The sequence below is a fragment of the Plectropomus leopardus genome, chromosome 16 (genome assembly GCF_008729295.1).
Source record: "Plectropomus leopardus isolate mb chromosome 16, YSFRI_Pleo_2.0, whole genome shotgun sequence".
Lineage (NCBI taxonomy): Eukaryota > Metazoa > Chordata > Actinopteri > Perciformes > Serranidae > Plectropomus > Plectropomus leopardus.
Window position 1 is genome coordinate 22776825 of NC_056478.1, and position 16634 is coordinate 22793458.

The 16634-nt window shown below is 37.7% G+C and overlaps 1 protein-coding gene across 1 annotated transcript; it reads left to right on the forward strand.

Annotated features, from left to right (window-relative positions):
- Positions 1 to 66: 66 nt before the first annotated feature.
- rfx6 (regulatory factor X, 6) lies at positions 67 to 16226 on the forward strand. The gene is given in 21 exon segments (XM_042503026.1): positions 67 to 223; positions 1778 to 1937; positions 2753 to 2876; positions 3117 to 3178; positions 3308 to 3385; positions 3780 to 3807; positions 4654 to 4761; positions 5001 to 5078; positions 5198 to 5311; positions 5971 to 6020; positions 6445 to 6604; positions 7065 to 7160; positions 7162 to 7213; positions 7967 to 8086; positions 8180 to 8296; positions 10374 to 10496; positions 11961 to 12167; positions 12971 to 13283; positions 13739 to 14109; positions 15702 to 15902; positions 16045 to 16226. Coding segments are annotated over 21 exon segments (2889 nt in total). The 3' UTR covers positions 16215 to 16226.
- The last annotated feature ends 408 nt before the right edge of the window (positions 16227 to 16634 follow it).

Consider the following 16634-nt stretch of genomic DNA (forward strand, 5'->3'; position numbering starts at 1 on the left):
ATTTTTTTTTGTTTTTTGTTTTTTGTTTTTGGTTGATTTGTTTAGCCACATTTATTTGATGTGACAATGCCAATGAAACGCAGCAGTGAGAGTTCAGCTAGAGATGGAGTGTTTCTTATTCACTCTCTTACCAAGACTTTGTGCAGCTCACCCAAGGAAACATGCACAGACTTCAACGGACAGACACACTTTCATCAGGAGGATGATTCTGGGATTAAATCAGGTAATAAAGCAACCACTCTTAATAAATTATCGCTGTACTAAGTAAAGATCAATTTAGCTAGAATGTTACTGTGTTGTATTTACATTCTTCTAATATGTTAACCATCATCTCCCTTTTTCTGGAAATAATCTTCAATGAATCTTGACATTAAATCTAAATGTTTTCCTGTGGTTATATTTCAAATATGCACAGGTAAAAAAAAAAGTGACACATATTAACCACATGGTGGTGCTACAACAACAAGATCACAATCATTTTCTTCTCTATCGCTTTCACCCCTTATTAAGAGGAATGAGGATGAAGACACGTAAACATTAGGGAGAAAGTAAAAATAATAAAATGGGGAGTGCCACGCAAACAAGGTGTTTCTAGGTGACAAAAAAAATCAGGTGCTCCTTGAGGATAGGGCAAGTAGACAAATGTATCCCTTGGATGCTTCTCTGACTGCCAAAAATGGACTTGGACAGAAACCACATGCAGGTTATCTATAGAATAACATTATAAACCTCACATTCTACTGTGGAATACTGTAAAAAAATAATAATAATATAAGAGTAACACACTATTAAAGTAAATACAGTCATGACAGCCTTAAATAACTGCATTATGCTGACAACTACAGCTGCCACAGCTTTACACAAAAAGAGAGGCAGACATTCTCTGTATTCTTAAAGTTAAAGCTATAACATATCATATACACACTCATACACAGTCATTTTAAACTGAATAATCAGGCAGCACTTCGACAAAATCTTCCAACTTTAATAAATGGAAGTTTTATAAAATAAAGAATTAAATGTTTTATTGATCCCTTGTTAGCTCCAAATGGTCGGGACCTTCTCATACCTTCATTACTGTATATAAGGATTAATATACAGTAATTCACTGCAGTCTGTCCTATTTCTTAAAAAAAAAGTTCAGTTGTACCATTTTGACCATCCCTCCCTACAGTTACACTCCATAACAATTTCTTGCTAAAAACCCTCTGGTGTTGATACATTTTGAAACTGCCCCACACAATTTGGAAAAATACACAATTATTAGCTGCCACGATTTACAAGCAATTTTGTATATTTTTCACCATGCTTTTAAAAAATGAATTTACAAACTCATGTTTCAGAATATTTTGGATTATAGAGGTGGATACTTTTGGGGTATATGGGTTCTTGAACTGACAAGACAAGAGGAGACATTAAAGTTGAAAAAAATGTAAAGACAAGTAAGGACAGATCACTGTAGAGCAACATCTGACGCTCAGGAGGCACCTCAGACCCTGCATTGCACTCATAATCGTCTATTATTGTACCCGGGATTAGCTGAAATTACACTACAAAAGAAGAGAAGAAGTTGTTTCACCTTCTTCTATGGTGAAACTAGAATAAGTGCCACAGGATTGTATGCCTCCCCACACCAACTCAGTGTCTGATCAAATGTCTCCTCCTGTCTTTCAGAGTTAGATGCTGAGCAATGGCCACAGTGATCATTATATCCTATCCAACATTTGGGTGAAATTTGGTCATATATATATGTTTGTATGTTTGTATGTTTTCTCAGAAGCAGAAGACAGTAATGAGACACCGTCCTCTGAGGAAGACCAGGACCTCATGGACTTTAACCCGGACCTGACCATTAAACAGAGCATCTCGCCGTCCAGGAAGACCATCAGTCAAATTATCAAGGACAAAAAGAAACAGACTCAACTCACCCTGCAGTGGTAAGAGCACCGTAACTGTTCACTGCATCAGGTGTCTCTGATGATAAACATATGAAGGATTCGTTTGCAAAAACAGATACTTCTGCTTTATTATTTTCCAAAATCAAGGTTTTTTTTTTCTTATAATACACTCAAGGAAAGATCAACCACATTAACGCTGGTTAAAATTGTTTAAGAATGCTTTTTTGACGTTTTTACAAATGAACTCTTCACCTCTTATGAGGTAAGAAAATGTCTTTAGACTTTATGAACTGCTGTGTATCATCATAAAATAACTTTTTGATGCATGGTGACACAAAAATGCATAAGCAAAACTTCGGACTATCACTCTAAAAATAAACTATGTCTTAGTATCTCAGGTGCCTTAAAATTTGTCTGAAGTTGTGAGGACAACTTAAAATTAAGGCTGCCTCGACGCTAACTTTTTTTTTTTAAAGTTAAAACTGTTTATTTTTACACAGAGAACCATCTACAGCAGTTTAGACATTTTCAGAATCCACAAAAGTCTCCTACTAAGTCTTAAGAATTATTGTTTAAACTGCAAAGTAAAGCTCTTCTCTTTTCTTGAATTTTGACAATTGTTGGCAACAAGACGAATATTTTATACACCTTAACAAAGCTGTATTTTAATCCCTGCAGTACATCCAGGCCAATGTACTTTATTTCTTTAGGTTCATTTGTTTTTTATTTGATATACAAAAGTAACTTATGTTTGTTTTGTTGTGGAGCAAGAATTAAGTGAGTATTTGCATTTACTGTTTTCAGTGGACATATGTACATGTACATGTGATATTTTCACTGACGTATCTCAACAGGCTGGAGGAGAATTATATTGTGTGTGAAGGAGTGTGCCTGCCTAGATGTATCCTCTACGCTCACTACCTGGACTTCTGCAGGAAGGAGAAACTAGAGCCGGCCTGTGCTGCTACATTTGGAAAGGTAAGTGAGTGACTGTTTGAAAGAGACACATTTTGGATATCACGATCCTAAACATTTCCAGTTCCCTTGCACAGTTAAGAGTGCAGTGCTTAAAGTTTGATTGTCTCTGTTATTATAATGGGAGTTGATATCAAACTTCACATGACATTCATTATGAGGGCTACTGCAGAGTCCTAATAGTGATCCAATGATGATGACCGATTATCTAACCAGAACTTTTTCACCTCCTTTTCTCATCAGACAATTCGACAGAAGTTTCCTCTTTTAACAACAAGGCGACTTGGCACCAGAGGACACTCAAAGTAAATGCAAAGACTCACTTTCAATTTTTTATTTTCATACTTTTATGTTACCTAGAGGTCCAAAAGTCAATTTATTTCTGATCATTGCACTTAATAATCACTAACTGATATTTTCTTGCCATAATACAGATATCATTATTATGGAATTGGCATCAAAGAGAGCAGTGCTTACTATCACTCTGTGTATTCAGGAAAAGGTCTGACCAGGTATCAAAACATTAAACATGTTTTATTTTTGCATATATACTGCATACGTTATGTTTTATGACTGCTAACTGCATTGTACAGTATCTTATTTTTTGTGTGTCAGTACAGGTGCACAGTGAAGATTTTTTCTATGTAATTTCAGTCTATGCAGATGACACATTGCTGTTTTGTTCTGCTGAGGTTTGATTACATGTTAAATACTCAGTTTGTATTTCATGAATTACACAAAGACACATGAACATTTATAATCTGAAAATTGTCAATTAAAAACCCTGTTTTTCTATGGTATTGATAGGCAAATAGCTTTGTCCAGTGTGTTTTCTTTACCTTTTGTAGATCTCAACTTGATGTTTTTAAAGTTTCACAGATCAAAACTGTTTCTCTTTGATTGCAGATTTTCAGGTAGCAAACTCAAGAACGAGGTAAGTGAAAATGGAAACTGTTCTTTAACAAGTAATTTAACACCAGGCTAGAATTAAGCCTTTTTGTGGCCCTCTTGGTTACAAGTTTGTCACAGGATTTGTGAGTCCAATTTCTCACCGAAAATTGCAATTTTTGGCACTAACTTTCCCAAATAATAGAAATAGAAATATATTATGTTGAACCTATAACTACACCCGACAGTGTGCACTTTAACATGCATACAGCAAGGTATGAAATGAAACCACTGGAGGTCGGCAAAAAACAAATTACCAGCCTGCTCTTATTCCCAGGACATCAAATTTCAATGCTTTGTTAATCCCCTCGGCATATGACACACACTGGGCTTTTAACTAACGCCAAAAGGTGACACTGAGCGCAACCAAGATACTATCAGAGCAAGAAAGTAGGCTGGGAGGAAATAATGGATGAGTAAAAAGAACCAAAGACTTCAGTCTGTATCCTGTGTGAAAGCAAAAGTCAGTGTTGTTTTAATGAAACATTACGCATCATATGTATGGTTTTTGCGCACTGACATCATCCATCATGTTTACTAACAAACATACTGATTTTAACCCGAAACATGATCTTTTTTTCAAAACCTACCAAGTAGTTTTGTTGCCTTCACCTAACAGCAACTACTTCAAAACATCAACCAGGTGTTAGGTCTTTCAGCTGTGTGGGTGCCTCGATGCTATGAGATGCTGAGGGGACAAAGCGTCAGCATTTGAGCACCTGGGAGCAGGCTGGATTTTCAGAGGGTGTTAAATTACTCTAACTCTAAACTCAATGGTGACAAGATGAACAAAATTTTAAAAAGGACATGACATTGTTTCTTTCTTTTTCAGGGAGGTTTCACAAGGAAATACTCTCTGAGCTCTAAAACTGGAACACTGCTCCCAGACTTCCCTAATGCTCAGCATCTTCTGCTGCAGGGAAATATCTCCAGAGAAAAGGTGTGCATATTGCGATATACAGTATATTCTGTATTTAGGTGGCAGTACTTTTACTGTATCTGCTGTTAAATATGCATCTTGACTTGACATACATCAAATTCTACATGGTGCAGATGCATTTAATCTTAACCATAAAACACTGAAATTAGTAGTTCGATGGGCTCGCTGGACATTGACTGGTTTCATTATAGTTTGTTTAGGAGTGGATTAAACGTCAGATCTTTCTTGTCTCTTTGTAGGTGGACACTCTGATCATGATGTACAAAACACACTGCCAGTGCATCCTGGACAACGCCATTAATGTCAACTTTGAGGAGGTGATAATTACTTAACTTTACTTTAACATGAGAGCATTTTTGAATACCGCTGAAAAGAGTAAAACCAGCATCCCACTCAAACTAGATTCTTTATATGTTTTGTATATGTTTTGTTTCAGATACAGAATTTTTTGCTACACTTCTGGCAGGGAATGCCCGACCACCTGCTGCCGCTGCTGGAAAACCCTGTTATAGTCGACATATTTTGCGTCTGCGACTCCATCCTCTATAAGGTTTTTATGAAATACTGAATTTGTATTTCTATAAAATTACAACAAGAGTGTTCATGTCAGATCTTTATATCATATGTTCCTGATTTATTTAATTTCTGGTTTGTTTTAATTAGCCCATTATTAATACAAAATTGAAAGATGTGTTTGTATCATATGGCATCTTTTGATCAATTGTTCAACAAAATGGCAAATTTCTTTTTTTTAAATTACAACTAGACTTAAAGTGCAAATGACTAACCATGTTTTTTTGTTTTTTTTAAGAGGCCAGACACTGTAATTCATTGTACTCAGTGCACTATTAAATAGAACAGGAACCGGCTAACAGCTGCCCCAGTAGTTAGTCACTTGCAGGTGTAAAGGTGCAGGTTCAATTCCTTCTCTCCATTTGCAAAAATTAATCCTGTTAGCACCACAGTAACATCTGTCACCTCTTACTTTGGGCCAGGAATGATACATCTAAATTTAACCATGTGTAGAGAGCATTACCCTGCACACAAAAATAAATCATATCCATGCTGACGCATTATTTCAGTATAAATATTCTATATGAATAAACTCAACTTTTCAATGAGGACAGATCCTTTTCTCCTCTCTGACTCACTGATAACTGAAGCCATTTATTCACTGTTTTAGATATATTTTCCCTTTTTTTCTCTCAGGTTTTAACAGACGTTCTTATTCCTGCTACAATGCAAGAGATGCCTGAAAGGTTTGTTCCTTCATCTTTACTTCGTGTCTTATTGTAAAATTACTTGTGATTGTTGACATGATAACCAACAAAATATTTGCAAAGACAATCTGAGGCTCTTTGTGGCACCAATATCCATGTCACTATTGCTGAAAAGCTTGAGTCACATTTTCCATAAAACCTTGGCATTTATTAGAAAAAGAAAAGTGTGTTGGAAGGAATAAAGACTAAAGGATAAAATAAGCTTCATCACTGTTGGTAATGGCTAGATCTTATTTTTAAATTTTGGCCATTTTTCCTTCAATTATCTTATGGTCTGTCCTTACTGTAGAGACGAGAACGCAGGTTTTAAAGTCTAACCATGAATAAGTCATTTGGAACCACAATGAGAGATTGTTTTACTAATTAATGTTGAATTGAGAGAGATCTGTATCTTTTTCATCAGTCTGTTGGCAGATATCCGCAACTTTGCCAAACACTGGGAGCACTGGCTAGCTTCCTCCCTGGAGAACCTCCCAGAATGCCTTTCAGCCAAGAAACTCCCTATAGCGAGGCACTTCGTTTCCTCCCTGAAGAGACAGACATCGTTCTTACACCTAGCACAGGTATGACACTCACTGAAGCACACAAGATATTACAGTTAACTCTTCTTGATACTCAATTTCCGACTATTTTACGGTGACAAAAAAAAATGGATTTATACTGGGTTTGTTTTTGTTCTTTGAATGTAAACAAGGTACCAGATAGAGTTTGTTTATCAAGAAAAGCAGCAAGGAACGCCCCCCTACAGAGGTCTGGGATAAGCCCCAAATTTCCTCAAATCCTAAATACGCCCCTGCGTATACCTGACCTGCATTGGGCTGCTAATACTGGATTTGCCTCTTGGCAGAGATAAGTGAAAACGGCAATCACTGACAGGGAAAAAAATGTTTGTTTATTAATGGGTCCTGGCCTCCTTTCATTTTGCAAAAGTGGCCCCCAGGCAAAGTAAGCTGAGAATCCCTGCTCTGATGTCTCAAAGTAAACATAATTATGACTTTGGATTTTTTTTTTTTTTTTTTGCAGATAGCCCGTCCGGCATTGTTTGACCAGGCTTTTGTAGTGACCAGCATGGTGACGGACATCGACAATGTGGATCTCAGCAGCATCAGCTCACAGCCTTCTGCTCAGTATAAACAATGCTGGAGACCAGGAGCCAGACATCTACTCTGAGTGTAAGACAGCTACTTACTGAAAACTGCCAATTTTTGTGTTCCACCACAACATTGAACACACCGAAAAACCTGCTTTTGTGCAGAACATCAGGGATTTGGCATGCATGATCTTTAGTAATAACTTCTGTCATTGATTGGTGAAACACATGAGAAACTAGGATGATTGGTCAAATTTGAGAAAAAGTCGCAGTAACTGGATAACATTTCAATGTTACATTGAAGCATTTACAGAGATCGGTTGAATTTCTGTTAACTGACCTCAACATCCTGGAGGGGTTTTTTAATAATATATCAGAAATTATAACTTTATTTATATTTTGTATTAATAATGTTCAAATTAATACAACTGTTTGGTAACTAATGTTGTCAAATATAGGCAGTGAGGTAGGTAAAAAGTACAACACTAGTAATAGAGTTGAGGTAAAAGTTGATAAAGTAGCAAGAAAGGAAATACTCCAGTGAAGTAGAAGTATCTACAATTTCTGTACATTACTTGAGTAAGTGTACTTATTTACATTTCACTACTGCTGTCCATCTGCTGTACCTCATATTTTATGAAATTGTCCATCCTGGTAAAATTTTTATCTTTACATTTCTACAATAATCATCCTAACTGAGAGAGAAAAAAATGCTAGATTTTTAACAAAAAATAACTCACAAAACTATTGTGTTATTGTACTACTGTATTAACTCACATCAGCAAACCCAAAGACTGATGTGACTGATGTGTTTCTTTCTTTTTTCTCTTTCCAGATGACTCCATCACCGTCTTTCAGGAGCTGAAAGAGCTGCTGAGAAAGAACGCCACAGTGGAGTCCTTCATCGAGTGGTTGGACTCTGTTGTGGAGCACAAAGTCATCAAGGTTACAACTAGTGTTGTGTGGACTTGTATTTGTCTAGTATAAAATGTACTATTGTGCAACCAAGCATTTTTTTTTTCTTCCTGTCTTTTCTGACTCTATTCAGCCGGGAAGCAGAGTGGTCGATCAGTGAAGAAGCGAGCTCAGGATTTCCTCCTCAGGTGGAGTTTCTTTGGTGCTAGAGTGATGCACAACCTCACACTCAACAACGCCTCCAGCTTTGGTAAGAACATTTTAAATGTTCAGCACATTCACACCTGGAAGCTGTCCAGGGATGGAAGGTACAGAATTATTTTTACGTGAGCTGAGTATTTCCATTTTGTGCTACATTATATCCCTACTCCATTACAACTTAGAAGGAAATTTTACCCCACTACATCTATATAACGGCTTAAGTTACAGTGAATATTCAGGTTACTGAAACAAAATATAACAAAAAAGATCAATTATAGATAATATTTTCACAGATTAAGCCGAACAACAGTCGAAAAAGTTGTTTGAATTATGCCCACCTTTATAAACCTTTGACACTGGGTTTGACATCAGTTTTCTTGTGCTGCATTCAGATGCCTTTCACAAGATTTTTTGATTGGCTTTGATTTCTTAAATTAGTAAAAGGTGACAAGAAAATTATTAGAAAATCATCAAAAAGTGGGGAAAATGTGCAGATTATATATATATATGTTTGAAAGAAATCTAACCAATGCATATATATATATATATATACAGTATATATATATGCATTGAACACAGTATATATATATACTGTGTATATATTATAAATAAATATATAAATAAATACTGTATACATACATATACACACACACATACTGTATATATATGTGTATTATATATATATATAATAGATAGATAGATAGATAGATAGATATAGATAGATAGATATATAGACATATAGATAGATATATAGATAGATAGATATTCGTTGCCCTCCCTATGCATTTGAAAGAAGTCTAACCATTTGATTAGGTTTCAAAGAGTTAATTCATCAATAATTATAATCCAATTAAATGATATACATTGTTCTTAAATGGACCATTCTGCATAATCTGTACTTTTACTTTTGGTAGCCTACTTTAAGTATATTTTGAAGCTCAAATTTCTGTAGTTTTACTCAAGTATGATTTTGAATGCAGGACCTTTACTTGTCACAGAGTGTTTTCACACTGCCGTTTTCCCACCGTGACGGGGGCTGATAATGAACTGATGGTGGGATGGTGGTCATACAGCTGCTCCAGCTGCATCTATACCTACTTGGCTTATTCACTTTCCTGACTTATTCAGTTGGTTTTGAGGCACATCCATTGCGATGCTGTGTTTTGGCTCTCCCTGGATAAAGAATATTGATTTTCTAAAACCAAAAGAACTACTTTATGTCTGATGCACTATAAAATGTTAATATCAAAAATAGTGATAAAACTTGATACATGCCACTGTAAAAGTTGTTACACCAACCAGAATGTTTACCTCATTCTTTATCAAAATTAAATGTTACTCTGTAAACTTTCCCATCACTGAGAACATTTGTGGTATCAAATATTTTCTTTGCATTTCAACTTGATTGCCATCAGATTACTTTACAGCACGAAACCAAGAAAAGGTGTTATTTTTTCCTTTCAATGCAAACAGAGCTTAAACTGCTAAATCATGACACCGATGTATAACCTATACCTTTCCAGTAAAAGATAGCAGAGGGGGACAGGAAGCAACAGGGTTTATGGAAAATTATGGTCTAACTTGTGCTAACAAACCTGTTAATCAGGTAACATCAATGTGCAATTTATAAAAACTACTGAACATAATGCCAACACAGTGATTGTTGTTTCTCCGATTAATAACTGTCTCTCAGCTAATTAATTTTGTGTTCCTTTCTTCTCCATCATTCAATACACACACACATGCACACGCACACACGCACACACGCACACACGACTAATACAAGCCAGCTCAGAGCAGATTGCTACAATAGTGCCATAAATTATAATGGCCAGACTCGCCTTGATTAAACAAAGTCTTATCTGTGGGTCGCGTGTTCTCTGTTCAAACACATGCACACACACACGCAGAGTGCATGTACGTGAATAAACACAAACCATTTGGTCGTACAGACGCGCACAGAAGGTTTTAAAGCTTCGACCCTGCAGGTCAAACAAAGAGCAGCTTGATCCTAAAGGTCAAACAGTGGATAAACAAGACGACAAAGTGAGGTCTTCTAATCTCTCTGGAAGTTCAATATGTAGATAAAGTCTCACCTCTGTCATAACCACCTCTCTTCTCTGCAGGTTCCTTCCATCTGATCAGGATGCTGTTGGATGAATACATCCTGTTGGCTCTGGAGACTCAGTTCAACAATGACAAGGAGCAGGACCTGCAGAACCTGCTGGACAAATACATGAAAAATGCAGGTATCAAGCATCAAAACAGACACTGGGGCAAAAATACAAACTCATTCCCCGGTGCTGGACTCATTCCTGGGGAACCCTATGACACTTTTAAATTAAACAGCATAATGTGCTTTAAAAAAAATTAAAGGAAATAAAGATAAAATAGAATAATACAAAATACTTAGCAAACTCTAACTGTTAGGAATGGAAATTATTCTATTTTTATTTTATTTTATTTATTCATTTGTTTATTTTGTTATGCAATAAGCGTAGCAGATGTTGTTTTGGGGAGCCACACAAACACCATGATGACGATAGTTTTACATAAGGAGTAAAGAAACATAAAAGCCACAGTGGGAGATTTTTGTAAAATCACTTTTTGTCATAAATGCTTAAACTGTCACTTCATCCAGACAGCTGTACTAGAGACCATGGATGTATAAAGAGAACTGGATGCAGCGTTGGAAGAGGGGCCCTGATTATTCCTATGAAAGTACATAAACTGGCCCCAAAGCCTGGTGTACTTCCTGGAGGTCTGCCTGAGACTGATAAAATGTTAAAAAAAAATTGGTTCTAATGGAATTTGCAAAAACAAAACAACCAATCAGAGCCAAGAGGTCTCTAAAGCAGCTGTCAGTCACTGCTCATGAACTGCAGTTGAACTGTTAAACTAGGCAGCGCTGATCAAATATGAATCAAGACTCTGTTACTGCATTGTCTATGTCTCATCTCAAATGTTGAAAACGTTTGTGACACAGCCACCATGTTGAAAACAGTTGAGCAAAAAAAAAAATCCCGAAAAACAAAGCACCGCCCACCAGCAAAAGCAAATTTTTTCATAGTTACATGCTTCTTACAGATTATCCGTTTCATGGGGGGCGTGGTTGGTTAGTCGATAGAGTGGGCACGTCGTGTACAAAAGGCGATGTCCTTGCCGCTGTGGGTTTGCTTCCAGCCGGTGGCCCTTTGTTGCATGCCATCCTCTCTCTTTCCCCTTTTCACACGTACACTGTCCTGTTAATTAAAGACAAAATAGCCTAAATAAGAATCTTTAAAAAAAACAAAAAAACAAACATGTTTCATGTACTACTGTCATGATATAGTGTAAATTTCATGGACTATAACAACAACAACAACAAAAATTCTCAAAGTTGCCAACTATAGCTTTAAAACTGCAGATACAAAGAGTGGAAAGGGAAAATAAATGCCAGTGTAGTAGAATAAAATGTCAAAAACAATAAACAAAAAAAAGGAAATTAAAGTGGAGGTACAATAAAACAAATTTAATTTATATTTAAAGTTTGGGGACGATTATAATTGAATTCACTGCAATGGATCCAACTTAAATCAAACTAAATCTCCACATAAAACAATAATAATAAAATAATAATAAATCAGCATCACCAACAGAGCTGTTTAAACAGTCCCTGCTTCAGAGACTTTCACCAGATGTTTTTATCAATGATGTGATTCTAACTTTTTCAGATGCAAGTAAAGCAGCGTTCATGGCCTCTCCCAGTTCCTGCTTCCTCGCTAATCGCAACAAGAACAGCTCTGCAATCGACCAATCAGTGAAGAATGAGTCTCTGGGAGAACACACCTACATGTCACTGTCAACCAATCAGCAGCAAAGCCTGGAAACAAGCACCGTCATCTACCAGGGGACAGAGTCTGCTGGGTTCACAGTTTCAGGTAAAACAAAAAGGATACAATATATTGTTGTTTGCTAAAGAGCCCTGAGACATTAGGACTAAGAAACAACACTGATTTCAGTAAATTTAAATTGTACTCTCCAGAATATAACATTTAGACCCACTAATATCTACAAAATGACTGTTTGATAAATAATTCTTATAGTTTCCAGATCTGACACGTCTACTGCTGAGGTCATATGGATTGTCTGTACTGTATTTAATAATCTTGGTCTGCTCTGTGCACATCAAGTTATCTGTTGCACATCTGTCCGTCCTGGGACAGGCATCCCTCCTTAATTACTCTTTCTGAGTTTTCCTCCATTTTTTCCCTGTTTTTCTACGACATGTCTTGTTTTGCTTTTCTTTTTTTTTTGTTGGGAGGCAGTTTTTCATTATCTGCCCTGAGGGTTAATTTTAATATGTTGTTAGGTTTTAAATTTTAGAATTTTCGCATAAAAAGCACTTTGAACTGCATTTTATGTATGAAAGGCACTATACAAATAAAGTTTATTATTATTATTATTAATAGACCGAGGGTGTTGTATGTTGTCAAGCTCTCTGCAGCAAATTGTGATTTGTGATAATGCGCTATATAAATAAAATGAAATTGTACTGAAGCTTTGGTTAGCGTTAGGCCATGAAAGGATTTCGTTATGGTAAGAAAGAACTTTTGGGGATGCCAAAAAGACGCTAAAATGCGCCATAGAGCAGCAGTGAATATCAATTAGTGCAGCTTTAAATAGGAACAATCTTGAATGTAAATCCTTCCTGTCCCTGTCTGCGTCTCCTTTTCATACTCAGGCAGTCAGATGGACTTCTCTCAGGTCAGCGGCCCCCTTATGACGCCCCCCATATCTCCAGCAGCATTAGTGCACCGAGGCTCCGTCATCAACCAGGGGCCAATGACAGGGAGACCCCTGACGACTACTACTTCTTCTTCCACCACCTGCTCCTCCTCCTCTTCCTCCTGCCTGTCCACTCTCAGCGCCATGACCCAGCCCAGCCCCTGCTCTTCTTACCCAGAGACCCTGTACCACTGCTTACCTCAGACCAGCTCTAGTTACTTTCCTCCAGCAGGCAGCTCCTCAGCCGCAAACTATCAGCCTGCCCTCAGGTCAGCTTCATTTAGTCCTGTCCTGCCCTGGGTCGTTTGTTTTTTTTACTTGTGTACACACCATTCAGATCTCTTGTGGTTACAAAAATAACAATTATGACAAAAATGTTCTTGCAGTTGAAAAATATACTTATAAGTAATGTTTTAGAGACTATTCCCCCAGACAATCATGACATTTCTGAAAAAAAAACCAAGAATTTAATGTTTGCATGTTTACATAGAATAACAGCTCATTTTTATTTGATGCACTTTTTGGAGTGTTTACTTTTAGATAAAACCTTCATGCAGAGATCGAACTGTGATTTTTTTTTTTTTTAATCCTGAGGCACTGGCAGACATGGGCGTGGCTACTGACCCCTGAAGTTTCTGCAAATATCTAGGAGTTACAAAAAATTTTTTAAAAGATATTATGGTGTCATTATTAAGTCTAAAGGTTTGTTTAATCTGTCTTTCAGGCCTCAGACTCCGGGTCAGTGCGTGGCTTCAGTTCAGTCTCAGGCTTCATCGCTGGCCTACCACCTCTCTCGCTACCCCTCCTTCAATGACCAACACCTGACTAAAGACGTCTTCTACAGCCATCATCACACATCAACCAATCACTCATCTAACAGCACTAACTGCTCACTGACGCCTTATGGCTCTGCGGTGCGACCCACATCAAGCTACAGTTCGGGCTCAGATCCTGTTCAGACTGAACAGGGACTGGACGCTCAGACAGCAGCTCAGATTCTGGACTCAGCGGAGGGGTTCGGCTTTGTGGGGGCTGGACTGAACCCTGCGGGCGGTGGGTGTCAGGGACAGACGTACTCTGCTGCAGGACACAGTGGTAAGGACGACTCAGACTGTGGTAATAATGTGGGAATTAGCCTAAACTTTGCTGGATCACCTGATGGGTCCCACCTGGTCATTTCCATTTAATGTAGTGCCAGCATGCTTGAATATTTCACTTGATTTAAGTCCTATGTGGCCTCATTGGAGAGTTGGAAGAATCAGAGACAGACTATTTACTGAACATGATGTTGTCCTACAGTTAAAAAATTACAAGGGAAGCTAAGGATATTCTGTAACAGTTAAAAAATATTATTGATTTAGTTTAAAACAAGTTACATTGGGCAACCTCTGAGTCCTTTGCAGTGGCCCGGGTTCAATTCCAACCTGTGGCCCTTTGCTGCATGTCATCCCCCCTCTCTTTCTGACAGACCTTTCCTGTCTACATTGCTGTCTTATAAATAAAGGCACCCCCCCCAAAATATATATATATCGTGACATTTCACACACTTTGTAGCTGCAAATATCTGTCAACTTCTTCTGACATAAAATTGACACAGTATACGTCAAAGATCGTCTCTGCAAAGTTCTCTTAACCAAAATCTGATTTTATTTTCACATAAACATAAAACATCTAAAGGGGGCTTAGCTGCCCCTCTTTCATTGTTTGCCCACTCTATTTAAGCTGTATGTATCTGTAGGATAATAGGACAAAAATACCCCAAATTATTGGCGGATATACATGTGAATGCTGGGGTTGTGCTAACCATAGTAATGAAACCAAGCGGGGGACATTGACAGAGAGTGAGAGAGAGCTGCCAGCAACAGTTGTTTATACATGCATCTTCCTGCTGAATTTAACACAGAATCATTAATAAATTCAAAACAATATTTAGTGCTCTGCTAGCACTACATTTTTGAGTGAGTCTGATTAATAAATGTATTATTTCATTCTGAAACTAGACATACCACCATGTGGTTGTATGCCTCCACGCACCAGTCAAGTTGCACTTACAGTTTACATCCATGTCTGTGAAAACATGGATGCTTCACACACAGAAGATCTACACAATCAGCACAGTTTCAAGGTGTTTTTTGTTGTATAAGATCACTATGACCTTGACCTTTGACCTCCATCTAATCAATTCATCCTTGAGTCTACTTAAATATGTGCAAAATTTGAAGAAATTACATCACTGCGTTCTTAAGATCCCGTTCATAAGAATACGGATGGACAGCCCGAAAGCGTAATGCTTCCAGCCACAGCTGTCGCCGGCATGGAGGCAGCATTATGTTGATGTTATTTGGCTTTTCTGAGGCTATTGTATGGTTTAATAATTGTATTTTACTTTATGAAAAAGCTGCCTCCTCAAATTTTTTAACAGCCCTCTTAGTCACTTCAAGATACTCCAGACTCTATGTTAGTGGTTTCTAACCTTTGCTTTTGTTTTGTCCTCGTACTTAATAAAAAGTTAGAATAAAAAAAGAAGAATGAAAAACCTTTTTGGCTTGTGACCCCTTAAAATGAAGGCGACCTCCTAGATTTTTCTTCTGACCCCTTAATGGGCTTGATCAACAGGTTGGGAACCACTGTTCACAGACAAAAATCATTCACGCTGAACTCAATGCCAAACTTTCCTCCTGTGGCAGGTTACTATGGCAACAGCACTTACCTGGACAGCCAGCGCATGACATCACTGGTTGACCAACACGTGTCTGTCATCAGCACCGTCGGCAGTCTGCGCCCGTTCCCTTCGACGTACTCTGAAGTCCATGACCCGCTCAACATCCTGGATGAACCTGGAAGGAAAACAACAGGAGTGTATTTCACTGAGGCTGAAACTGGAGCAGGTCAGATTTAAACTTCTCAACACGTAAATAAATAAAAGTAAGAAATCCATAAGAGGATCAGATATGTAAAGTACATTGTCCATTAAAAATAAAACAATTAAATCTCATACATTTCATTACATTTATGTCGTTTCTTCCTCAGATCATTCGTCAGGATCTGCTCCCTGCATGTTTGGAGTTCCTTCTCCGTTCACTTCCCAGGATGCATTGCTCTCCCAGCAGCGCGTAGCGTCTTCATCAGAGGTGCAAGACCTGGTGTCTTCATTGCCTCCTATTAATACGGTCTTCATGGGAGCAGGAGGAGTACAATGATGGAGCAGAAACTTCTACAGAAGAATCGTCCTGATGTTTGGAGTCCATTTCCCGTCAGATACAGCGTGTAAGTGGTGAGTTCACCCAAAACATCAACACTGTGAGGTACAGCATGAACACGGAGCCGGGACACTCTGCATAAAGAGACAGAGAGAGAGACATTTGTTTCAGCCCCTTCTGTATTATACACCAGGCAGAAAGGAGCAAAGGAAACATACTTATTTGTATGAAAACATGGATTATTACGTTAAAAAAGCATAGCATCTCTAACAACAGTCATGCTGATACTGACAGTTATCTCATATCCACAAGTGCTCTCAGCAATTGTTCCAGTTTGGAAATAATCATAAACTTTTGTTCCCAAATGATGCCTGAAGGCTTCCATTTCTTTTATGTGCAAACTGTTGTAAATAAATATTT